The sequence below is a fragment of the Chrysochloris asiatica genome, unplaced genomic scaffold, assembly GCF_000296735.1.
Source record: "Chrysochloris asiatica unplaced genomic scaffold, ChrAsi1.0 scaffold00019, whole genome shotgun sequence".
Classification (NCBI taxonomy): Eukaryota; Metazoa; Chordata; class Mammalia; order Afrosoricida; family Chrysochloridae; genus Chrysochloris; species Chrysochloris asiatica.
Window position 1 is genome coordinate 3,475,532 of NW_006408537.1, and position 27,638 is coordinate 3,503,169.

At 40.1% G+C, this 27,638-nt stretch overlaps 1 protein-coding gene and 1 pseudogene across 1 annotated transcript; one reads left to right on the forward strand and one right to left on the reverse strand.

Moving 5' to 3' along the window:
* Positions 1-2,897: 2,897 nt before the first annotated feature.
* On the reverse strand, positions 2,898-21,079 carry GSTA1 (glutathione S-transferase alpha 1). Its single transcript, XM_006835713.1, has 6 exons — positions 20,993-21,079; positions 11,319-11,370; positions 10,229-10,361; positions 5,996-6,137; positions 3,896-4,027; positions 2,898-3,023 (listed from the first exon to the last, which is right to left on the reverse strand). Exons 1-6 carry the CDS (start codon positions 21,077-21,079, stop codon positions 2,898-2,900), a joined length of 672 nt encoding a protein of 223 aa, XP_006835776.1.
* LOC102842678 lies at positions 12,583-13,803 on the forward strand (annotated as a pseudogene).
* Positions 21,080-27,638: the final 6,559 nt, after the last annotated feature.

The window sequence follows — 27,638 nt, forward strand, 5'->3', positions numbered from 1 at the left end:
CCAGTGAGTAGTATTCAAACTGACGGTAGTGAGGTTGGCCCAGGATCGGACATTGTTTCATTCTGCTGTGCATGGGGTCACTATGAGTCGGTTCCGACTCGATGGCACCTGACAACAACAACAACAACAGGTGGGGCTGATGCAACGAAATGCAGACGGGTCTCTTGTGATACAATAGTGAATAATTGTTATCAGGACTGATTGTGAGAGTCAGAAATGTAAAGGTAGACGTTTTATAGCAAGGAGGGGAGTGATTAACTTTTCAGTCTAGGAGTGGAGGTCCCTAGGACCATCAAGGGAGCAGAGCAGAGAGCAGAAACCTACCCAGAGAAGCAGTGATGCCTGAAATGGAGACAGAGATGATGATGTGGAGCCATGCAGCAGCTGGAGACTTTAGATCCAGAGAGGGAGAGTGACTGTGTGCTGAAGACCTGGGAGGTACGGGGGAAGGATTGCATGGAGGGGATTGTAAGCATGACAATGAGACAATATATGATAGAATGAATGTAAAACGAATGTTCTCCCATGTAAACTATCACATAATTCACAATAAAACATTTAAGAAAAAAAAAAAAAGTGTTGTCCAGTTGGTTTAGTGGTTCTCACTCATAGCAACCCTGTGTAGGGTTTCCCAGGAGCAGCTGGAGAGGTGGTACCGCTGACCTTGAGGTTCAAACTGACCTTGAGGTTCAGTGCTTATCCTACAGCACCACACCAGGATTCCAAGGTATATTGGTTAGGATCCTAACACATTATTTGCAGTACACAATTCAGTCCATAACACACCCCATTTCTGTCAATGTGATCTTATTTGGAAAAAGGGTGTTGCAAATATTATCAAGCTAAAATAAGAACAATGTCATTTAGTAGATTCTGACTCATGGGGACTCTGTGTGTGTCAGCATAGATTTGTTCTCCATTGAGTTTTCAGTATCTGACTTTTCTGAAGTATATATTGCCAGGTCTTTCTTGCAAGGCTTCTCTGAGTAGACTGGAACTGCCAACCTATCAGTTATCAGCTGAGTGCATTAATCATTTGTACTCTGGTGTCTTTCTTTCACCACCACCACCCCCCCAAAAAAAAGAGAAGAGAAGAAAGCAGAAAGCAACATTGCCATTGAGTTGTTTCTGACCCATAACTGCCCTATAGGAGTCAGAGAAGGTTTCTGAGACTGTAAATCAGATTAGCAGAAAGTCTCATCTTTCTGCTGCAGAGTGGCTGGTGGGTTAGCAGCCCAGTGGCTAACTCACAGTGCCACTAGGGTTCCTTTGGTGTCCCATAAGAATAAAGAAATCTGGACAGACATGTACAGAGGGGAGTGCCAAGTGATGAAGGAGGCAGAGATTGAAGTGATGTATCTACAAGCTAAAGGAAGCCAGCAACCACCAGAAGGTAGGAAGAGGTATGGAAGGTTCCTCCCCTAGAGGAGAAAGTATGGCCTTCAGAGAGAGTATGGCCCCGTTAATGACCTGACATCAGATTATTGACCTCCAGAACTGTGAGAAAATAAATTTCTATTGTTTTAGGTCACCTTGTTGTTGTTGTTAGGTGCCTTTGAATCAGTTCTGATTCATAGTGACCCTGTATAGGGTTTCCCAGGAGTGGCTACTGAGTTTGAACTGCCAACCTTGCAGTTCAAACCGACCTTGAGGTTGAGTGCTTTTTCTATAGTGCCACACCAGGACTCTCAGGTCACCTAATTTGTGGTAATTTGTTATGGCAGCATTAGGAAATGCATGACTTTGGAGTAGAATTCCCTATTTTTAAAGAAATTTCTTTTACTAGAATAATCCCCAAGAGAGCAGAGGCTGTATGTGGCTTATTCTTCATGATTTCCCAAGCTCTTAGAATATGGAATAATCCATACTACATATGAAACAATTATTCAGTCAGTGAATGAGTAGGGGGAAAAGCTTGTTTACCTGAGGAAAATGACTCTCCAAGATAAAAAAAAAAGGTATGGCATTGGTTAGAAAATAGCCAAACACAGAAGATAAAACTATTTTTATGTTATTGTCAGATTAAAAAAACTTGTATTTAACTGTTTTTGCTAAGGTATATTACAACTCTTATATGACATGTTTCTGTTTAACTTCTTTCCTTTTGTTTTCAATTACAAGAGGCTTCCTTTGTTTTTGTTGTTAAGTGCATTCGAGTTGGTTCCAACTTCTTATGAGGTGATTCTTGAACAAAACCAAGTGGATGAAATTGTAATTAAATCTTGACAAAAACCAAACACAGTGCCATTGAGTCCATTCTGAATCATGGTGACCCCATATGCTAGAATAGAGCCATTCCATAGGCTTTTCTTAAAGAGTACAGTGGATCTGTAGGATAAGCACTGGACTGCAAACCACAAGATTGGTGGTTCAAACCGACCAGCCATTCTGTGAGAGAAAGATGAGGCTTTATGCTCCTACAAAGATTTACAGTCTCAGAAACCCTATATAAGGTCACTATAAATAGAAGTCATAGCTATACTTAACAATAACAGCACAGGCTTCTCTTGGCTGTAATTTCACAGGGGAGCGCCGTGTCGCTAAATGATAAACACAAGGTCTGAGGTTTGAGCTCCTGGAGGAAAGATGAAGTTTTCTGCTCCCACATATACAAGGTTGCTGTGAGTTGGAATCATCTTGAAGGCTTTTAACAACAACAATATAGTTTTTAGAGAAGCAAATCACCCTGACTTCTCAGATACCACTGAGTGTGAGCAAACTACCAACCTTTAGTTTAATAGCTGAACACAAACCATTTGGTTCACCTAAGCAACTAAGTCTATATATAGATTAATTTCTAATTAAACTAGCATATATGCTTTGGAAAAGTTTATTAGCCTCACTATAGTCAAGAGTAACAATTTGGAAAACATTTCATTGTTAAATACATGTCGGCTTTACTTAAACTTGAAAATTTTCTTTGCTTCTTCTAAACTTTTTTCATCCATGGGAGGCTTCCTCTGGCTGCCAGGCTGCAGGAACTTCTTCACTGTGGGGAGGTTGCTGACTCTGGCTTCCAGGGCCTATAATAGAGAACAGCACAACCTCAGAGCAGAGTCAAAAGAACATCCCATCGCCAGCACCACCCAGGACACCTGAGACCCTCAAGACCAGGACCAACTGAGTCCCCTCCATCAGGACCCAAAAGGGAAACACACACCCAGAGAGAAATGAAGATCAGAAGAAGCTCACTAGCATTTTTCCCTGAAGACACCTTTCTCTAAGACTCTATTCAGATCACAGTCTCCCTTACAGAAATAGCTTGTACATTCACTGTGCTTCTACAATTCAAGGAAGAATAACATGCCTGTCTTCAAGGGAGGTACTAATGCTCATAAAGTCTCTAAATAACAAAAATGATGATTGAGATGGCATGAAGACAGAGAAAATTGGAAATGATAAACCATGGGGCCAGTTAAAATTAATATGCTCCTTCTCCGCTGCCATTAAGTCAGTAAGAGATAAAGATGGGGCCGAAGGGAGAACTTGTACAGAGAGGAACCAACGTGAGAAAGATGGAGCAGGAGCCAAGGGTAGGAAATCAGAGGGAAAAGACCTATTCACACAGACTAAGGCATAGAAAGAAAAGACACCACTTGGGATGAAGGAAATCCCAGAGACAACAATGGAATACAGGACTGGACAGAGAGAGGCTGAATCCTGGTGCCTCGCTATGATAAATGACAAAGTACTGTTTGAGGGTACCATCGGCTTCAAATTTCCTTGACTTCACAACATTTTTACATGCCTCAAGACCTCGAAGCTAATTTTGGTGACATGCAGGGGAGTGAAGCCTGGAGAAGCCTGAGGCTCAGAACATCACCAGTCACCCATATACTAGATGCCCAGAGGGAGGGGGAAGGGGCTTCCTCTCTGGGGCTGTGAATTCAATCACCTTCAGCAGAGGGAAGTTGGCAATAAGGCTGGAGTCTATCTCTTCCACGTAGTAGAGAAGTTCAACCAGATGAATGTCAGCTCTGCTCAGCTTGTTGCCAACAAGGTAGTCTTGTCCATGGCTCTTTAGCACCTGACAAATTAGACAAATTGGACCATGAATGTTCTCTCCCATTTCCCTCCAGCCTGACTTCCCCACCTCTGCACCCTCACTGAGTGGCTGGGGAAAGTCTCAGACGTTTCTCCACCATCCCTGACTCAATGAGGGGAGAGGGAGAAGTAGATTTCAGCTGCTTTTTCCTTACTTCTCAACTGAAACCCAAGCTAGACTTTTCTTTTCTTGTTCCCACAACACTGTGGCATTTCACATTGTAATTCCATTACCTGCATCTTCCACCATTGCCAAGGACTTGGCACCTGCTGCACTGTGAGTCTATTTATCCCACCCCTCAATGTGTGCAGCCTTGAGACTTCAACAGTACAAGGAATGAATTGACATTTGTCGAATGAATGAAAGAATGTTTATAGGTGGATGTTTGTATATTTCTCTCTCTCTCTTTTCTCTCTTTTAAGTCACCTGGATCTCTTATGGAGGAGTTCTTGAATGTTTAAAACAGTTAAGCACTAGACTACTCACTGAATTCACTGGAATCCAGCCAGAGGCAGCCTGTCAGAAATGCTTGACAATCTACTTCTGAAATATCAGTCATAGAAACCTCCCCAGGGTTTTGCAATTCTACTCTGATATATGGGCTTGCTATGAGTCCAAATCAACTCCAGGACAGCTGGTTTGATTTTTATTCTATCTCTGTGGAGCTCCTGGGGGTGCACATAGTTACCATGTTTGACTGATAACCAAAAGGCTGGAGGTTCATGTCCACCCCATGGAGTCTTGAAATAAAGTCTGATGATCCACTTCTGAAAAATTAGCCAATGAAATTCCTCTGGGACATACTTCTACCCTGATACTCATGGAAATGGCATGAGAAGAATTGCCTTGATGGCAGCTAGTTTGGAGTTCTGGTATCTCTTATGACCACTTTTTGGTCATGATTTTTGTTTAGCATAATTTTAGATAGTTTTTACCTTAAAATGTTCTCCTTTTACCTTCAAGAAAAAATGTCAACTAATATATGCACTACACACATAATGGTGATTTTTTTTTGCTGATTTTCATAGCTTTCCTGAAAAGTCTGATAGCCAGTTCCCCAAACCCTATAGGTTCTTCTTTTCTTAACATCTCTCATATATTTCTCTTTCTCTCCATCCCACTGCTACCATCACTACTTACTTAGCTAATTCTCGCTCAACATTGGAATATTTACAATATTTTCCTGATGGGCAGTAGTCTCATACATCCCTATACAGGGTGCAAGAATATTTCTCTAACGTGTTGTGTTGACCATGCTCCATGTTGGATCAAAACCTTGGTGTTCTGCAGGCTCTACTCTAATCACTGGCATTACCCACAGCACCCTCCAAACCCAAGCTCTAAATGTTGTTGATATCATTGTTAAGTACCATCAAGTCAGTTTAACTCACAGCATGCCTATATAGGAGTTACGAGAAATAGTTGGTGGGTTTGAACTGCCAACCTTGCTTATTCGTGCTACAGTGCCACACCAGGACTCTGAGCTCTAAGTATGACCATGGAATTCTGTCAATTAGAGATTTCTAGATTGTTGTTGTTGTTGTATAGAGTTTCTGAGGAGCAGCTGGTGTGTTTGAAGTACCACCCTGAGGTTAGATTTGGTCTTAACAAATTGAAATTTTCCAAAAGATTGAAACTTGGCTTTGTTCTTGTTAAATGCGGTTGAGTCGGTTCTTACTGATGGTGACCCTGTATATGGTTTCCAAGGAGCTACTGATGAGTTTGAACGGCCGTACTTGTGTTTCAAACAAACCTTGTGGTCCAGTGCTTATCCTACAGTGCCACTTCACTGTCAATTTTTATAAACTATCTTGAGGGTCAGGATGCTATATATTTGTGTTCAAGGAGGCTTGTTGGAATAAAGGTAAATGTGCAGAAATTCCCAGGCCCTAGTATTCTGTGGCCCTCTAAACTCTAAGTACCCCAAAACATTGAACAGGTTTCATTTACCTTTTCAAAAGCTGGAAAATAACGTTTTGTTGTTCTCTCTTTGATCAGGGCTAGCTTTGCATCTTTCTCCCCAGGTGGACATATTGAAAAAAGAAGGATCATCTCATTTAAATCTGCCACACCTTCCACATACATATCAATCCTGAAAGATAAAAATGAACAAACCATCAAATGCCTCCTATCTTGAGTTTAATTTAAAAAGAGCCTCACCTTCATTGGGTTCTTATTTTGTGCTAGTCCCATAATGCTAAGATTTAAAAAAAAAAATTAATGTGAATTGAATGAAGGATTACAGATAAAATCATCAATTTTACATTCAACAAATCATACACTTTGTTTCATCTCAATGATTACAATCCCCTCCATGCAACAACAGTTATCCCACTTCCTTCCTATTCCATTTCCATTTCATCTGTTTCCATTCCACCCACCTTCCCATCCCTTCTCAACTTTGTCCTTAGGCAAATGGTGCCCTTTTGATTTTGAATGATTGACCATTCCATGGTGAACATACTTTACTAGTATTGTTGTTTTCTCTAGATACCTAACTACTACTTGACTGAAAATTGGGCCACCAGCATGAATTCCTTTGCAGATATGAAAAATGGTCAAGGGCCGTAATCTCAGTTTCTTCCAGTCTCTTTCTATCCAGTAAGCTAAGATTTTTTAATAATTTTGAGTTTTGTTCCATATTTTCTCCCACTCTATCTGGGACCTTCTAATGTGTTCCCTTTCAGAGCAGTTGGCAGTGGTATCTGAACACTATTTAGTTCTGCTGGTCTCAGAGTCATAGAGACTGATGTCCACAGGTTCCAACAGTCTATTAGACTAATTGATTCCAAGCATCTTCAGTTCTCATCACTCTTCTTTCTTCTACACATGGAGAGACCAATGAGCTCATCAAAGGATGTAGAACATTGTCTTGTTGGACTATGTTACATAATGCTAAGATTTTTATTTAACTTTTAGAATAATCTACTGGGGTGTGCATATGTCTAAATTTTATATTATGCAAATGATCAAACATAAATACATAGAGCATAGGAGACCTCCTCCAAGTCAAGGTCCAGAAAGAATTGATAAACTCATTGCAAGTACCAAAGGACACTGTTCCTAGCATTTGCCATCTCTGTTGTTCTTTCTGGCACATAATAGTGTGCAGCATTTGACTAATGACCTTCCCCCTAAGAAAGTGGTCACAAGACTTCCTTTTGTGTGCTTCCTCTCTCATCCTGACACACCATTCAAATTCATTTCAAGGCCCAATCTTAGCAATTGTTTCAATTATTTTCCTTTGAACATGGTTCCATAGCCTTCACCATGTACTGCTCAGTTGTCACCATATTTGCATTTTTCAATACACCATTTAATTATCCTCTTAATTGTTGTTTTGGTTAGGTGTCATCGAGTTTGTTGCAACACAGAGCAACCTTGTGTACACCAGAAAATATTGCCTACTCTTGCATCCTCCTCACAATTGTTATGTTTTAGACCATTGTTGCTGCCATTGCATCAATCCATCTCATTCAAGGACTTCCTCTTTCTTACTGACTCTCCACTTTACCAAGTATGATGTCCTTCTCCAGGGACTGGTCCTTCTTGACAACTTATCCAAAGTAAAACACACGAAGTCTCGCCATCATCTCTTTCTAGGAACAATTCAGCTATACATCTTCTGAAACATATTTATTCTTTCTTTACCTTTAGGCAATCCATGGTATATTCAGTATTCTTTGCCAACACCATCATTTAAAAGTATAGAGTCTTCTCCAGTTTTCCTTATTTATTGCATACATACGAGATGATTGAAAATACCCTGACTTGGTTTGTTGCTGTTGTTAAGTGCCGTGGAGTCAGTTCTGACCCTGTATAGGGTTTCTGAGGAGCAGCTGGTGAGCTTGACCTGCCAACTTTGCAGTTCAAACAGTTTGCAGTCTGGTGCATTAACCCACAGTGCCACTCCAGTTAGATGCACGTTAGTCCTCAAAGTGTCATCTTTACTTTTTAACACTTTAAAGAAGACTTTTGTAGCAGATTTTCCTAATAAAATATGTCATTTGATTTCTTGACTACTGTTTCCATAAGCACTGATTGTAGATTCAAGTAAAATGAAATCATTGAGAAATTGAATATTTTATCCATTTATCATGATGTTATTTATTGGTTCGGTTGCTTATACCAAGAAACTTGGAAAATAGTTAGCTGGCCAGCTGATTGGAAAAGATCCATACTTGTGCCCAATTGCAAGGAAAGGTGGCCCAAGGAAATGCAGAAATCATTGAACAATATCATTAATATTATATGCAAGTAAAGTTTTGTTGAAGATAAATCAAAAGTGTTTGTGGCAGTACATCAACAGAGAGCTGAAAGAAATTCAAGTTGGATTCAAAGAAGATATGGAGTAAATGCAGGTATCAGATGGATCTTGGCTGAAAGCATAGAATACTAGAAAGATGTTCACTATGCTTTAATGACTATGCACTATATGTTATCTGTAGTTTGTTATGATCAACTATATGGATTACAATAAACTATGATTAACCTTTCAAAGAATAGGAATTCCAGAACACTTAATTGTGCATGCAGAAACTGTACATAGACCAATGCAGTCATTTACTAAAACAAGAGGATCATGAATGGTTTAAAATCAGTAAAGGTGTGTATCAGGGTTGTATTCTTTCACCGTAACTATTCAATCTATATGTTGATTATATGAAGAAGAATGTGGAATCAGGATTGGAGGGAAGTTAATTAACAACCTACAATATGCTGATGACATAACCTTGTTTGCTGGAAGTGAAGAAGATTTAAAATACTTACTGATGAGGATTAAAGATTACAACCTTCCTTCACTATGGATTGTACATCTTTGGAAAGAAAACAAGGTCTTCATAAAGGGAGAAAAGATTGAAGTTGTGAAAAATTCCAGCCTCTTAATTAGGTCCAATTATTTAAACCATTTCAAAGAATGCATATGCCAGGGAAGTTTTTATTTCCTTTTTTACCAAACTTAACTTCCTTCAAGAACTTAGAGGTAATTTTAGTTTTCTTTACTTTTTTTTTTTAAGTATATATATCATTGTTGTTGTTGTTAAGCGCTGTCGAGCCAGTTCTAACTCATATAGGGTTTCAGAGGAGTGGTTGGTGGATTTAAACCATCGACCTTGTGGTTCAAACAGACCTTGCAGTCCAGTGCTTTATGTTATAGCACCACACTAGGACTATATAGGATTTCTGAGGAGCAGCCAATGAGTTTGAACTGCCAACCTTGTGGTTAGCAGTCAAGTATTTATCCTACAGCGCCACACCAGGACTCCATGTATATGTTGTTCACATGTACAGTGTAGTGGCATTAATTACATTCATCACATTGAGCAACCATCACAAGAGGTTTTTGATTTTTTTAAATAACCATTTTCTGAAACATAATACATATAACGTACATTACATCCTTTCAAATTGTATGATTTTGTAGGGCTTTTTTTTTTTTTTTTTTTAGTACATTCACAGAATTCTACAACCAACGTCACAATATCTGCATCAATTCTCAAAAGATATCTTGCACCCTTTAGCAATTACTCCCCATCTGTTGGTCCCTCCAGTCCTAGTAACTCCTAATCTACTCAATGTCTTTAGGATTTGTTGTGGGGTTTTTGAATGAGCCTGGTTGCTTCCAGCCTGTATCAAGACACCTGAGGTCACCTCAAGCTCCAAAGGAATCAATGGGCTCTAGCTTCCGTTAACCATGCCAAGACATCTAGTCCACATAACTTACTAGGTTCCTCATTATCAGTTTGTCATTTCTGGAACCTGAGAATCAGCTTCTTTGCTCCCTTCCCTTCCTCAGACACTTAGATCCTTTGTTCTTGCCTCAAGCTGTTGATGGTGTGCAGCTCCTAAGGCACTGAGCTGCTAGAAAAACAAAATGGCCACATTTTTGACTTCTTGGATTTCCCTCTTACGAAAGCACTGAAACTGGACCGCCTCATGGCACACTTGCTGAATTCGCCTTGAGCTTCCCATTCCCCCTTCTCCACAGCACTACACTCAACTGACTCACTCAGTCTATACACCTAAGGCCCAGCCTAGGGCTGACTCAGGGTTCCCTGCCATGGCCAGGCCTGGGGCTTCTGGCCTCTTCTTCTGCAATCCCAGCATGCTCTGTTCACTCAAGGTAGGACCTAAGTGGTTCCCATGTTCTTTACTGATGCAAGAAGAGAAAATAGACCATACAGGGCTCTCTCCTTTATGTCCTTCCCATACAGGTTGTACTTGGTGGCAATGTAGTTGAGAATGGCTCTGGTCTGTACCAGCTTCATCCCATCAATTTCAACCATGGGTACTTGCTGGAACATCAAACTTCCATCTTTTGAAAAAAGAAAAGAAAAGTAAGTGAAATATGTAATGGATCACACTCTTATAAGATAAAAAATGTTTGGTGAGATAACAGAAGACATGAAACGAAAGCAAAAATCATAATCAGGTAGCATTTAACTGAAATAACATTTTGTTTTCAGCTTTACAATCATCCTCACTTTTTTCAAACTCTCTTTTATTGTCAACCTGTTATTTCATTTATCTTCTTATTGCCTAACCAGCTATAAGTTGACTGCTTTCTAGTTTACATGTTGGAAGTCTCCTCAAAGAAAGTTGGGAGTGGCTGCAACAGAGCTGCCAGGCAGGGGCCATTTTCAATGAGAATTTCCCAAAGTAGTTCTCATGGTGCTCATGGCATGTAAGGACAGTTCCGGGAGGGATTTCAAGGTAGGAACCATGGAATTGGCGTGTACAGAGCAGGCCCTATTTCCTAACTCCATGGATTCCATTCTTTGCTCAGTTTTCTCCCTCCTGAATCTCTCACCTGGCTTCCCATTAGTTCAACATGGTTTCACCTGGCTCTACAGTATTACTCAGTTATTACCTTGTCACACAACTCAAGGTGATTTGCAAACCTCTGTCTACTCTTTTCACTTCCGTGCTGTGACTATATGTCTATGGGTGGAGGGAATTGTGGGATTCTGAACTGTTGGCAGCTCATTCACTGTGCAGAAAAGCACAAGAAGGCGACTTGAAAACATTCTCAGAGCCTTGGACATGGTGTCTGTAACAAAAAGTCCCAGAAGTCTATCTAGTCATTCTTAGTCATGAGAGATTTTCCAGATCTTCTCAGAGAGCCTCACCCCTTGCATTTTAAACACTTTTCTCCCTCTCTACCATCCCCAACTACCGCCAAATAAACTCATACATGTTGCCAAGTACTAAAAATTCTGTTGGGGACTTCTAGTAGAAACCTACTCAGGGACATGTAGAGACTTGGTCTTACCATTTCGTAACTTTTCCAAGTCTTCTGGACTTTCTATAAATTTCTCTTCAAACTGGAAAACAGTAAGAAAAAAACCATAAAGGAGGTCCTTGTTATTTCATTCACTAGCATTGTAGAACTTTCCAACCTGAATGGCCACTGTTGGCTACATAGTTTGGAGAAGGTCAGACTTCTGAGTTTGGCAAAAGGGTTCTGATCATGGCCATTTGGAACACTTAGGTTAGACTCACCAAGGAAAGAGCCTGGATCACAGGAATTGGCTGCTCGTTCCTGAAGATCCCCTTCACCTCCAATCTGTCCCCGGAAACTAGGTAAGGATTGCGGTGGAAAATGTCATTGGAGGGAGGAGACATGAAAGGCTGCTGTAATTCTAGAGTTTGACCATCTAGAAAGAGTCTGCCCCTCCATGTAAGATCAGGATAGGATATTGTGTGTCCCCCACCATTGGGCTAGGGACCATTTGAGATTCTGCCACCAACCTGCCTCTGTGATAATCTCTATCACCCTACCCACGGGATCTTCACTCAGATCAAAATGGATCTCAGTTGTTGCAGAGTTCCTATGCCCACAGCTTGGTATTTCCACTCCTTGAAACTGTGGGACACCCTGGAGCAGAACTGAAATTAAGAGAAAACTTAGAGTCCCTGGTCTAATTCTTCACCTCCTCCCCCAAATAACTTTGGTTTGTGGCTTAACTTTCTGTGTTTGAATCTCGATTTTTTTTCACTTTGCAACCTTCAGCACATTGCTGAGTCTCTGTGTGCCTCAGTAGTGTCATCTGAGTGTGACTGTGGGTGTCATTATGGGGATTCTGTATAGGTACAATGGCCTAGGCATGCAGTACTTAGAACAACTGCTTGTGCACACTAAGCGCTTAGTAAGTAGAAATTGTCATGAGAATGTCACCAGGGGCTGTCTTTCAGTCATCTCACTCTCTCTCTCTCTCTCTTTTAATTTTAAGCAAACCACATAGGTGAATATTGAAGTTGTTCTGGGTCCATTTCCGGTCATTAGACCTTCGGACACAGCTTCCATTGGTTGCTTGGCAGCCAAGCATTTGGGCTGTCATAGCTCTGAGTGGTACCAGCTGTTCAATACAAAACCAAATATCAATTATTACTTAATAATGTACTTTTTCTTAATAGGCAGAATCTATCAAATGCAAAGTCTAAGGACAAAGTTATCAAGAATATGAATGTGGAAAGGTCGATGAGATCTATGAGAGGACAAATCTACGTTGCTCCTCAGACACAAGGTTTTTGCCATGAGTGGATGCCTGTTTTTAGGAAACAACTTCGGATATACTTTTAAAAAAACACCTGTAGAAGGCAGTGAAGAAGACAAATCACAAACTGGTGTGAATAAAGCCAGTAAAGGAGGACTCATCTATGGGAACTATCTGCATCTGGAAAAAGTTTTGAATGCACAAGAGCTTCAAAGTGAAATAAAAGGAAATAAAATCCATGATGAGCATCTTTTCATTATAACTCATCAAGCATATGAACTCTGGTTTAAGAAAATCCTATGGGAATTAGATTCTGTTAGAGAGATCTTTCAGAATGGCCATGTCAGGGATGAAAGGAATATGCTTAAGGTTGTTACTCGGATGTACAGAATAGCAGTGATCCTTAAACTATTGATACAACAGTTTTCCATTCTGGAAACAATGACTCCCTTGGATTTCAATGACTTCAGAGAGTATTTATCTCCAGCATCAGGCTTCCAGAGTTTGCAGTTCTGTCTATTAGAAAACAAGATTGGTGTTCTTCAGAGTATGAGAGTCCCTTACAACAGAAGACATTATCGTGATAACTTCAAAGGAGAAGATAATGAACTACTATTGAAGTCTGAGCAAGAAAAAACACTTCTGCAACTAGTGGAGGCATGGCTGGAAAGAACACCAGGTTTAGAACCACATGGATTTAACTTCTGGGGAAATTTTGAAAAAAATATTGTAAAAGGCCTGGAAGAGGAATTCATAAGGATTCAGGCTAGGGAAGATTCAGAGGAAAAAGAGGAACAAATGGCTGAATTCCAGAAACAAAAAGAGGTGTTACTGTCTTTATTTGATGAGAAATGCCATGAACATCTCCTCAGCAAAGGTGAAAGACGGCTGTCATACCGAGCGCTTCAGGGAGCACTGATGATATATTTTTATAGGGAAGAGCCTAGATTCCAGGTCCCATTTTAATTGCTGACTTCTCTTATGGACATAGATACACGAATGACAAAATGGAGATATAACCACGTCTGCATGGTGCACAGAATGCTGGGTAGCAAGGCTGGCACTGGTGGATCCTCAGGCTATTAGTACCTGTGCTCAACTGTGAGTGACAGGTACAAGGTATTTGTAGATCTCTTTAACCTTTCAACATATCTGGTTCCACGACACTGGATACCGAAGATGAACCCAATCATTCATAAATTTCTCTACACAGCTGAATATTGTGACAGCTCTTACTTTAGTAGTGATGAATCAGATTAAAATCATCTACAAAATCTATGAAGAATATTGATTTCTCACTATATGTTTTTTTTCTATGAATTTTCATGAGAATACAAATAGTCCTAATATATGTATATAGAGAGCCAAACACCATAGTGTTGATTTCAAATCAATTCCCCAAAATAATTTTATTATGTCAAGTTTGTGATAAGATTAAGCATTAGGATCAGAAACAATTCAGTTAAATGATAACATTGTATATTGATCATTTTCCTAGTAAAAACTCAATTTCCCCTGATATTCTCCTTTGTCCCATAGTGTAATTATTTTCTTATTGTTCTAATTTTTATGATTGTAAACTTGAGCTAGTTCAAAATTTTGTACAATAAAGTGCTTCATTTTGTACAAAGAGTTTTATTCAATTAAAAATTTTATAAATAATAAAAATCAGTCTTTTACCATGTAAAAAAAAAAAAAGAATATGAATGTGATATCAGTTGGATTTGTTCCTGTCTTGGTTCTGTCAGATAATAGCTCTGTAAACTGTATGTAGTTACTTCACATCTCCAAGCCTTAATTTCCTCAATATAAAGGGGTGTAAAACAGTCCGTACATGAAATAATGTAATGTTTTTAAACCACACAGCATAAGACATAGTCTATAGTAAAACAAGTCATTAATAGTAGTGTTGAGGGCTGTTGTATGCCATCAAGTCAATTCCGTCTCATAGCAATTGTAAATGTTAGATTAGAACAGTCCCACAGGACTGCCTTGGCTGTAATCTTTACTGAATCTTAGTGTGGCGCTTATAGGATAATGCACTGGACCGCGAGGTTGGTTTGCACATTAAGGTCTGCGGTTCAAACTCACCATCCACTCCTCATAAATCCTTTATGGTGTCGCTATAAGTCGGAACTGACTCAACAGCACTTAACAACAACAATCTTGCTGAAGGAGTTCACCAGGTCTTTCTTCCATGAAGCACCTGAGTGGGTTTGAATCACCACGATGATGAGACTATTGGGAATTTGGGGGCTTGTAATGTCTCAGTGTAATAGCATTTGTTGTGAATCTATACAATTTCACAGGATCAGGATCTGCACAGAGTGTGAGCTAACAATTTACGAGGTGTCCAGTTGAAGGTGGTGATAGGTTTGATGAGGACGATGTTGCTTGCGAGGCAGGTGGAGGGAACAAGATTGTGATGTTTACCCCTTGGGCACAGAGAGCCTGGGAGCCCTGAACAGGATCTCTGGACAGTCTTTGCCCCACTACCTGCTGAAGTCAAGCTGGGTAGACAAAAGGAAGCCTGCATGCTCTCAGCCTAGCCCCCTGCTCCATCCTGTGTGTAACTCATTCCGGCTGGGGCCTCTGAACACAGACCCTGCCTGAATCACAGAGTTGGAGTCTGACCTTTGCTATAACAGGTTATTCATTAATGATGAGAAAACAGCCTGAGATCACACTACTTACTTTTAGGTTGTTCGTTTGTTTTTGCTAGTTTCTTTACAACATTGAGGAAGGATTAGGTTCATATCCAATACAGTAATTTTTGTTGTTGTTAAGTGCTGTCGAGTTGGTTCTGACCCATAGCGACTCTGTATGTTTCCAAGGTGGTGAGCTTGGACCGCCAACCTTGCAGTTCAAATGACTTTGCAGTCTGATGCATTAACCCACAGTGCCACACCAGGACTTCAATACAGTAATTTAGTCATTAATAAAATCTAATCCCAAATTTTCCATAAGTCTGAAGTAAGGGGACTAGCAATTCGCCTCCCAGGACACTGCCTCACCTGAAACCTTTCATTTCTAGCCCACCTCTGAGACAAGTTCCCCTGAGTTTGTTCATAACTTGCTCCAAGAAAACCTTCCCTCAGTTGCTGGGTCTCTGAGATCTGGACTGACGTGTGTATTTCTCAGTGTAACCTCAGTGTAATCTCTTAAAGGAGATCCATATTTGTGCCCATTCCAAAGAGAGGTGACCCAATGGAATGTGGAAATCATTGGACAATATCTTTTATATCTCATGTGAGTAAAGTTTTACGAAAGATAATACAAAAACGGCTGCAAGCATACATTGACAGAGAACTTCAAGAGGTTTAAGCTGGATTTAGAAGAGGATGTGGAATGAGGGATATCGTTGATGATGCTCTGGTGGATCTTGGCTGAAAGCAGAGAATATCAAAAACATGTTTACCTGTGATTTATTGACTACACAAAGGCTTTTGATTGTGTGGATCATGACAAGCCATGGACAACATTGTGAAGTATGAGTATTCTGGAACACTCAATTGTGCTGATGAGGAATCTGTACATGGACCAAGAGGCAGTTGTTCGAACAGAACATGGGAACACTGAATGGTTTAAAATCAAGAAAGGTTTGTGACAGGGTTGTATTCTTTCAGCATACTTATTCAACCTGTATGCTGAGTAAATAATCTGAGAAACTGGGTTCTATGAAGTAAAACATGGCATCAGGATTGGAGGAAGACTCATTACCAACCTATGATATGCAGATGATACAACCTTGTTTGCTGAAAGTGAAGAGGTCTTAAAATACTTACTGATGAAGATCAAAGAGCACAGCCTTTGGTAAGGATTGCATCTCAATGTAAAGAAGAAAAAAATACTCACCATTGGACCAATAAACAACATTCTTATCAACAGAGAAAAGATTGAAGTTGTCAAGGACTTTATTTTTCTTGGATCAACTATCAACACTCAAGGAAGCAGCAGTCAAGAAATCAAATGATGTATTGCATTAGGTAAATCTGCTGCACAAGACCTTTTTAAAGTGTTGAAGAGCAAAGATGTCAGCTTGAAGACTAAGGTGTGCCTGCCCCAGTCATGGTATTTTCAATAACCTCATATGCATGCGAAAGCTGGACAGTGAATAAGGAAGACCATAGAAGAATTGATGCTTTTGAGTTATGGTGTTGGAGGAGAATATTGTAAGTACCATGGGCTGCCAAAAGAACCAACAGATCTGTGTTGGAAGAAGTGCAGCCAGAGTGTTCCTTGGAGGCCAGGATGGCTAGGCTTCGTCTCTCATACTTTGGACATATTGTCAGGAGGGACCAGTCGCTGGAGCAGAATATCATGTTTGGCAAAGTGGAGGGTCAGAGAAAAAGAGGAAGACCCCCAATGAAATGGATTGGCAAAGTGACAGCATCAATGGGCTTAAGCGTATTAACAATTGTGAGGTTGGCCCAGGACCAGGCAGTGTTTCATTCTGTTGTGCATAGGGTCGCTATGAGTCAGTACTGACTCGATGGCACCTAACAACAACAACAGCAACTTCTAGAGGGCAGCATTCAGCAGCGTCACTGAAAACTGATGTTCTTTCCTGTTCAAACCCTACGAATCATGGCATTTTAATGCTGTAAAAAAGTCCAGGTGTTCTCACAATTGTCCTCACTACACATTTTAATCACTTATTTACTTATCTGCATCCTAGCTATATGTCAACTGCATGCGGGGAGAGGCCTGGTCTGTCCTGCTCATCAATATATTGAACATTTAGTACAGATCCTGACACTTGCCAAAATAATTGAAAATTTAACAGGTACTATGTCACAATCTATGCACTCTTTCCAGCTCCCCTACATGGGGGTTTATGTTTAAGATTAATTATACACTTATTTTCTTATTTTTTATTATGGAGAGTTTTAACATCTAGAGTATTAGGATCCTCCTGTACCAGCTTCAATAATGATCAACTCAAGTTAGTTTCATTTCATCTAGATCCCTGTTGCTCTCTCCATACAGTAATAATATGATAAAAATCTTTCATCCTTAAACACTTTAATGGAGGTGGTGGTGTACCATGGAGTCAGTTCCGACTCATAGTGACCTGTATAGGGTTTCCAAGGATGTAAATCTTTACAAGAGCAGAAAGCTTCATCTTTCGCCCATGGGACAGGTGTTAGTTTCGAACTGCTGACCTTGAGGTTAACAACCCAACTCATAACCACTATGCTACCAGAACGCCTTAAATACTTTAATATCTATTCTTAAATACTTTAACATGTATCCCTAAAACATAAAAGGAGTCCAGATGTAGTGATGAAGGGTAAACACTGAACTAGTAACCACAAAGTTTGTGGTTCAAACCCACCAACTGCTGTTTGGAAAACCTATACAGGGTCACGATGAGTTGGAACTGACTCACAGTGCTTAACGACATCAAAGTATAAAAAACAAACTAGTTTAAAAAATAACCATAGTACAAGCGGGCCCTTGCAGCAAGAATCATTTCCACCCCCTCCACACACAGAGTAGACAGGGATGGGCAACTTGAACATTGGCTACCCATAAAGGGGGGGTGGGGGGCTACAAAGGCAAGAAGTGACTGGCTTTCAAGCTTTCAAGAGGGAGAGTAGAATCAGAGGGCCTGGAGAAAGGTAGAATCTCCAGTGAGTAGTATTCAATCTGTCTAGGTGGCCGCTGATGCAATGAAATCCAGATAGGTCTCTTGTGATACAATAGTGAATAATTGTTATCAGGACTGACTGTGAGGGTTGGAAATGTAAAGGTAGATGTTTTATAGCAAGGAGGGGAGTGATTAACTTTTCAATCTAGGAGCAGAGGTCCCTGGGACCGTCAAGGGAGAGGAGCAGAGAGCGGGACCCTACCCAGAGAAGCAATGATGCCTGAAATGGAGCCAAAGATGATGATGCGGAGCGATGGAGCAGCTGGAGACTTCAGATCCAGAGAGGGAGAGTGACTGTGTGCTGAAGACCTGAGGGGCACGGGGGAAGGATTGCATGGAGGGGATTGTAACCATGGCAATGAGACGATATACGATGGAATGAATGTGAAAGTAATATTCTCCTATGTAAACTATCACATAATTCACAATAAATCATTAAAATAAATTAAAAAAACAAACAAAACCATAGTACAGTAGTGTATCTAAAAAATTAATGGCAGTTATTTCATATCATCTCTATTCATGTTTCTAATTGTTGCATAAATATTATAAATTATTTTTCCAATTTATTGAGAGTCGGTTCTGACTCATAGTGACCCTGCATCAAGCTGGTGGGCTTGATCTTCTGACCTTGTGGTTAGCAGTCCAGTGCTTATCCTACAGAGTCACACCAGGTCCCCTCAGTTGTGAATAGTTGATAATTAGTTTTCTTTAATTATGTCTATGTTCATCAATCGGTAGAGAAACTTTAAGTGTATCTCTTACTAGCTAGGAGACCTGGTGTGATGCTATGGGTTAATGCGCTGAATTGCGAAGTCAGTTTGAACTGCAAGGTCAGCAGTTCAAGCTCACCAGCCTCTCCTCAGTCACTGTGGGTTGGAACTGAATCAACAGCACTTAACAACAACAATCTTAATAACTGGTACATATTTAAAAAATAAAATTTATTAAGGAAAAATTTACATTAAAGACATTTATTTTAAGTGAACTGGTCCCATGATGTTTCACAAATGTAAACACCCATTTAACCCTATTACAACAATCAAGGTGGAAAACATTTCTATCGCTCTGAAAAGTTCTCCCATGCATCTTTGTAATCCATTCTCCATGCATATTCTCAGGCAGTCATGAATGGGCTTTCTGCCATTCTGGATATATTTCCCTTTTGTAGAATTTACAAATGCAGTTTTAAAGTGAAATTATATCCCGTACTCTATTGTGTATAAACTCTTTCACTCAACCTATTTTGAGATTCATCTATGTTAGTGTATGTATCAGCAACTTGTTGCTTTATGGCATGGCATGCAGGATAAGCACTGGACTGCTAACTGCAAGGTTGAATTCAAACCCACCAGCTTCTCCTTGGGAATCCTATATAGGGTCACTATGATTTAGAACTAACAAGAATACCATTTCATTATAAGATATTCTATATACAAGATCATATCATCTATAACAGAGGTAATTTTCTTTCTTCCTTTTCAATGGGGATGCCTTTTATTTCTTTTTCGTGCTTAGTTGTTCCGGGTAAGTACAGTTTGGATAGAAGTGATAAGAGTGGATATTCTTGTTTTGTTCTTGATCTTTGGGGGGAAAGCTAGCTTTTTATCAATAAGAATGATAGTAGATGGGATGAGGTGGGCTGTAGATGACCTTTAACAGGTTGAGAAAATTCCCTTCTATTCCAAGTCCATTGAGAGTTTGACTGTGAAAATGTGTTGAATTTTGTCAAAAGACTTTCCTGCATCTATTGAGATGATCATGTGACCTTTTTGTCCCTTATACAGTAAGGAATGCTGGGGGTAGCATAAGCACTAAACTGCTAACTACAAGGTTGGCAGTTCAAACCCACCAGTCACTCAGAGGGAAAAAGATGAAACTTTCTGCTCCCATAAAGATTTACAGCCATAGAAACCCATACAGGGTCTCTATGAGTCAGAATACACTGATGACAGTTGATTTGGGTCTTGGGTTCTTACAGTGATAGCTTTTTATATGTCAAAGGGACTTTGCTTTATGAGATTTTTAATTCAGGCAATACTATTGACAAGTCATTTAGGGAAGCCTGCTGGCTTTTGTGAGAAAAGTGCTTTGGTACAGACAATTTTAGATATGACTTACCATACCCTAAGGAGCCTGGTGGTGCTGTAGGATAAGCACTGGACTGCTAACTGCAAGGTCGGTAGTTTGAATCAGCCACTTAAAGGAGAAAGTTGAGGCTTTCTGTTCCCGTAAAGATTTACAGCCTCAGAAACCCAAGGGTCACTATGAGTCGGAACCAACTTGATGGCAGTAGGTGGGTGATTGTTTTTGTAAGTGCCATCAAGTTGGTTCTGATTTGTAGCGACCCTACGTAGAGTTTCCGAAGAGCAGCTGGAGGGTTTGAGCCACTGACCTTACAGCTAACAGCCTGGTACTTATTTTATAGTGCCACAACCAGACTCCCAGTGCCATGGTGTATGGTGGTGCTTGTGTTGTTAAATACGATCCAGTCAGTTCTAACTCATAGTGACCCTGTAAAGGGTTTCCAAGAAGCGACTGGTGAGTTTGAACAGCCGGCTTTGTGGTTCAAACTGACATTGCCATTTAGTGTGTCACCTGCTTGTTGTTGTTGTTGTTAAGTGCCATAGAATCAGTTCTGACCCATAGTGATCCTACATAAGGCTTCCATGAGCAGCTGGTGAGCTTGAACTGCCAACCTTGAGGTTCAAACCTACCTTGCAGTCCAGCTCATTAATCCACAGCACCACACCAGGACCCACATTATCCTGCAGCGCCACCTAAATCAGAACCTACCTCAATTCCAGCTGCAGCCAAGAGCCACCGGATAGATTCCATTCTACCCCGTCCATTGAAATAATGAAGTTTGGGCCTGCAAGCCATGACAGCCCAGCTCCAGGTTTTCTTTAAATCTGAATAAATGAATAAATGAGTCAGTGAATGAGACCACAGAAGCAAAAATGTACTTTATATGTATGTTTGAACAGGGCCAACAATGCAGAAGGGTGGAGTATCTGCTTTCTCTGTAGCAGGGCTGTTGTTGTTAAGTGCCATCGAGTCAGTTCCAACTCATAGTAACCCTGTATAGTGTTTCCAAGGAGCAGCTGGTGCGTTCAAACTGCCGACCTTGTGGTTCAAACCAACCTGGCAGGCCAGTGCTTTATCCCACAGCACCACACCAGGACTCCAGCGCTGCAGCAGGGTGGGTAAAATGAAAGAACATGCTCTCCTTCAGCTGTTTTTTCTTGGTGGTAGTCAGATTCCCCCCTTCCTGCCTCTTGGTTGGCCCATTATAAGCCCTGTGAATGTCAAAACCAGCCAATACCTTTGTTAGGATTCCATATACTTTATTTGTATTATTAGCAAATTACCCAATCCCTCTGGTGGGCCACAGGCATCTTATTTTCATAGTCCCACCCAGTTATTTGGTTGTTACAAGATCATAGTTAGAAAGGCCATACAAAAATGATCCATTGGGACATAGGAGCCTTGACCAGAGGTCATCACTGACAGAGAGGAGAAGGAGGAAGTCACGTCACTCTCTAGTTCGTTGGTTGTCATGTTGTAGTTGATTCAAAAGACATGAGGTCTCAAATGTGCTTAACTGTAGTTCAAAATATGCAAGTTATTTCCACACACAAAGGAAGATGCTAATTCATTGCTTCATTTGGAATTCTGTATTCTACCTCTACCAGGTATTTTATTTCCATGTTTAAAAAAAGGGATGCTTTATTTAATTCCACAAAAGTTATCTGAGTTGGGTTCAGTAAGTATTCTCATATTACCTTTTATGCGTAGGTTTTTGTGTAGACATACTTTGGGGCGATACTCAAGTTTCTAGAGAGTAAGTAACTTGCCCAAAGTAATTTGTGGACCTAGAATTCAAATCCACTTCTATAATGATGGTTTTCAAGATATACATGGTGACATTTTAATGTATTGTGAAATCTATTAATTAAAAAAAAATTAATAGGCTTTATTTTTTAGAGCACTTTCAGGTTTATGGATAAATAAACAGAAAGTACAACGAGTCCTTCCCTTCCCCTGCCCACAGTTTCCCCTATCAACAGCTTGCATTAGTGTGGTACATTTGATACAATTAATGAGAATATTGGTACGTTTTATTAACGAAAGTCCATAGTTTACACTAGAAGTCACTTATTACGTTTTGCACACCTATGAGTTTCTGCAAATTTTCTTACTGTCATATGTCCACCATACATAAATTTCACTACCCTAAGAAATCCTGGTGTGGCTCTGTGGGCTAATGAGTCAGACTACAAAGTCAGTTTGAACTGCAAGGTCGGTGGTTCAAACTCATTAACTGCTCCTTGGAAACCCTATACAGGGCCGCTATGGGTCAGAACCAACTCGATGGCACGTAACAATAACAACAATGCCTTATTTGCTGTCTATTAATCCCGCCCCTGGCAGCCACTGATCTTTTCACTGTTTTATAGTTTTTTTGTTCCCAAATATCATGTACAATGGGGTCATACAATAAGTAACTTTTTTGGACAGACTTCTTTCATTTATCATTGTTGTATGGTTTTTGTGTGCCATCAAGTCAGCAGTATGAATTAAAGGTTCTCTCATGGCTTCTCGTGGCTTGGTAGCTCATTTCTTTCCATCATTGAATGAACACTCCCTTGTATCAATGTATCACAGTTGGTTGATCCATTCAACTACTGAAGTAAATCTTGGTGTATGCTTTCAATTTTTGGAAATTATAGCTAAAGCTAATATAAACATTTGTAGGCAGGTTTTTGTGTAGACATATATTTGAGTTACTACCTAGAAGGCTATGCCTAGGTTTGCAAGAAACTGCCAGACTGTCTTTCAGAGTGACAATTCCTCTCTCCACATCCTCTCCAACATTTGATGTTGTCAGTATTTTGCATTTTAGTCATTCTAATAGGTGTTGGGCTCCTGGTTGGACACTGTTGGATAAGCACTGAAACCCACCAACCCCACCTTGGAAACCCTATAAAGGGTCACTATGACTTGGAAATGACTGCACGGCATTTAATGCCAAAAACAATAGGCATGTAGTGGTATCTTATTGTTGTTTCCAAATGATTTGTTTTATTTGTGTTGTTGTTGAGAATAAATACAAAACACACACTGATCTAATAATTTCTGCATGTATAGTTCAGTGACAATGGAAATGTGCTAATTTTTTTAATGAAATAAAAAAAGGATAGAATAGATCAGCATGCATTACATGTAGAAAAGGTACATACTATTTCAGGAGACTTTATATGCAGTTGGTGTGTGCATGAATTGACTGGGGTGTGTGCTTTTATTTGGCCATTATAAATGGTAAGAGACCCATTGATTGGGTCCAGCCAAGGATGTTTGAGAGCTCTTGCTTTATCCCAGGTTCCTTGGAAATTGAGATCATGACAGAGGACCAGAGAAGGAAATTCAGTGATTTCAGGAAAAGGATTTAACAAGTCCAATCACAGGTGTGAATAGCAATGCACGCGATTCATAAAAAGCAGGAGGATCAGAAACAATCTTCTCTCCAGACCTCAAGCTCTAGGTAGACATTAAGATTATTCCTGCAAAATTTTGCTGTTGTGTAGTTTTGGACAAAATATATGTACTTTTTCTCAATGCATGTATCTCTGAAAAAGTATGTGTAACTTGAATTTTAGACATCAAAGCGTTTTATATATTTACATTTTGAAAGGTGGAGCTCAATATTCTAACTTTTTAGAAAGTAAGAATCTTCTAGAAATATACTTAATTCATCTGTGCTGTCAGCAGGGATTTTGTATATTATACTTTTTTTTATCACGCGAGGCATAGTTGCTATGATTCAGCAGAATTAGACAGGGACATGAAACGGCTTTACTAGCCTGAGAATAGTGTTTAATTGCTGTGGACTGAAGTTCACAGAACTAAATGATACCAATCCTCACACTAAAGCTCACTTACTAACTGGATCATGTTACTAAAGAAAGTGGGTATTTATCTTACATAATATATTATTTCATGATAACACAATCTCTCTGATACGCCGCTTCCTTCACATTGAGAAGAATACAGAATTCCAAATGAAGGCCTGCAGTTAACATCCCTTTTTCTAAACACTGAAATAAAATACACCTGGTCGAGGTAGAGTGTTCTTGTTGTTAGGTGCCATCGAGTCAGTACCAACTCATAGCGACCCAAGTACAACAGAACGAAACAATACCTGGTCCTGGGCCAACCTCACAATTGTTGCCATGTTTGAGCCCATTGATGCTGCTACTTTGCCAATCCATCTTGCTAGGGGGCTTCCTCTTTTTCTCTGATCCTCCAACTTACCAAACATCATATTTTTCTCCAGTGATTGGTCTCTCCTGACAACATTTCAAAAGTATGAGAGACAAAGTTTGGCCTTCCTGGCCTCCAAGCAGCACTCTGGCTGCACTTCTTCCAACAAAGATCTGTTGGTTCTTTTGGTAGCCCATGGCACTTTCAATATTCTCCTCCAACACCATAACTCAAACGCATCAATTCTTCTATGGTCTTCCTTATTCACTGTAGGGCTTTCGCATGCATATGAGGTTATTGAAAATACCATGGTTTGGGTCAGGCACATCTTAATCAAGCTGACATATTTGCTCTTCAACACTTTAAAAAGTTGCTGTGCAACAGATTTGCCTAATGCAATACGTCGTTTGATTTCTTGACTGCTGCTTCCATGAGTGTTGATAGTTGATCCAAGAAGAATGAAGTCCATGACAACTTCAATCTTTTCTCTGTTGCTAAGAATATTGTTTATTGGTGCAGATTTTTGTTTTTTTTTTTTTTTACATTGAGATATAATACAGAATTCCAAATGAAGGCCTGCTGTAGAGTGAGGCACAGGTCTTCCTAACATCTGGCCTCTTACATAAAAGCTGGGTGCTAGACTCAATCACTTGCCAGAGACTGCAGAGTGTTCCTTATTCTTACTTAGCGTCTAGCGAGTATGCCTACCCTCAAGAGCCACCCTATGGAAATCAGAAATAGCTTCTGATATCCCATTTTAAACACGACGAACCCAAAATTCAGAGAGAATAAGAAATTTTACCCACATGTTGGATGTCGGTCCAACTTGAGCTCAGTCTCCATAGTGCAAGTTCAAGGCTCTTTGCTCACCATGTATTGTTTAACCCAATCTCACTGCTTCTCTGAGAGACTTGTTAATTTTTCCAGTCAGAGTCCACTAGCCAACTAACATTAAAGAGAGGAACATTGAATTCATGAGCTCCGTTCTGTTAGCAGTTTTTAGGGGTTTAATGGAAAAGAAAATTAATAGTAGCAAACCTTGCTTTGCTGTCATATCCTAAGAACAGTTAGTAAATTGAGTACTAACAAAATGCACACATACATATTGCCATCAGTCAATTCCGACTCTTGACGATCCACTTTGCTACAGAGTAGAAAGGAGCTCCATGGTATTTTCCTGGATGTAATCTTTACAGAAGGAAGGAGTCTAGGTGGAGCAAGTGGTTTGTGGTCAACTGTTAACCCAAAGGTTGGCTGCAAAATCTTCCATTGGTTCTATGGAAGAAAGATCTGGTAAACTGGTTTTGTAAAGATTACATTCAAGAAAAGCCCTATGGTACACTTTGACTTTGCAACACAGTGACCTAAATTGAGCACTGTCATTGTTTCTAGGCACCATCAAGTTGGTTCCAATTCATAACAACTCTATGCACAAAAGAATGAGACACTGCCCAATCTTACGTCATCCTCACAATTATTGTTACATTTAAACCCATTGCTGTTGCCACTGTGCTAATACATCTTGTTGGGGGTCTTCCTCATTTTCCCTGACCCTCATTTTAACAATCAGTTGGTCAGGAGCTGTTTTTGAAATTTCTTGGCATAAATGAGCTTAGTTCCATCTTGTGTCTAGGTATAAACATTCAGATACCAATTTTTATTGAGTTCTTTATGCACCCATATCAGCTGAACTGCCAGAATTAGGTTTTGGGGGCACTTCCCCTGGCCAGCCCTGCCAGGAATGATCCTAGACACTTTCTTTATGGTCACCTAATTGTGATGTCATACCCTGAGCATCTCAGACTGTAAACTTTCCCTTCTGCAATAGTTCCCTCCCTTCATATGTATGTGACACATGGCTGCTGCTGTTGTCATGGTTGGGGAAGGACATTGCTTTTTTCCCTGTGTCCTATACAAGGTCACCACATGAAGACACAGCCTTGGAAACTCAGCCTGGCATTTAAGATTTTCTCACCAGGGTAATTTATGTTTTTCTTTATCTTGGGTTTACTCTTGTTTCAGACTTAGTAAAGAGTCTATATAATATTTATATCTTTGATGATGGAGTCTCTTTTCATCCCTAAAACATATCTACAATGTGGCACAATTGTTATAATCTTTTCCTATGAATAAAGGCAATTGAGTCCCATTAACAATTTAAAAAAAAAGTCATATTAACTGGTTTTCCTTTTTTTGTTGTTATTGTGGCTAAGTTCCATTTAGTTGGTTCTGACTCATAATAGAGCCTTTTTTTGTTTTTGTTTTTAAGTGTTTACTGTGAATTGAGTGATAGTTTACATGGGAGAACATCAGCTTTACATCCATTCTATCGTATTTCGTTTCATTGCAATGATTGCAATCCCCTCCATGCATCATCATTCAACAGTATTTGCTGCCATTCCCTCTGTTTTTGTTTTTTTGGATGTGCACTGAATCACTCAGGAATATATAATCATTCAAACAACCAACAGGTATACCCTACATTCCAGCCCCCCTGCCACCAGCACACAGCCCCTCTCCCTCTCAGAGTCCATTGTCCCCAGCCACTCCATTTCTCCACGTCATCGTCTCTGCCTCCATCTCTGGCATCACTGCTTCTCTGGATAGGGTCCCACACTCTGCTCTTCTCCCTTAATGGTCCCAGCATCCTCTACTCCTGGACTACAAGATCAGTTATTCCCCCACTTTTGTTACAAAACGTCTACCTTTACATTTGTAACACTCAGAGTCAGTCCTGATAGCAATTATTCACTATTGAACTACAAGAGTCTTACCCCATCTCCTCTCACTAGCCCCGTCCAGACAGGTTGGAAACCACTCAGTGGTTTTGGAACTAGGCTCTGTACCCTCTGAAACTAGGCTCCCTCTTGAAAGCTTGTAAGCTGGCCACTTCTTGCCTTTGATGCCACCCCATTTGGGTAGCCAATGTCTAAGTTGCCCATCCCTGTCAACCTTGTGCACCAAGTGGGTGGGAATGATCATTGCTGTAAAGATTCGTTCCCTCTTTTGAGCTACTACATCCATAAGTATAGGTCAAGTTCATCAAACTGTAGAGGATTACTTTTTTTTCCTCTCTTCTTTCTTCCTTTAGTTGAGTTCTGATCATCCAGCCATTGAAGCCAGGTCAAGTGGGTATTATCTGCAAGTATGGGTGTTCTTATACATCTCCCCTCACTTC

Coding starts and splice junctions, on each gene's coding strand:
- GSTA1 (XM_006835713.1), bottom strand. CDS start 21,079: ATGGCTTGCAGGCCCAAACTTCATTATTTCAATGGACGGGGTAGAATG. Junction 6,138..10,228: donor GACATAAAGGAGAGAGCCCT/GTATGGTCTATT, acceptor TTTATCTTTCAG/GATTGATATGTATGTGGAAG. Junction 4,028..5,995: donor ATTTTCCAGCTTTTGAAAAG/GTAAATGAAACC, acceptor CTAATTTGTCAG/GTGCTAAAGAGCCATGGACA.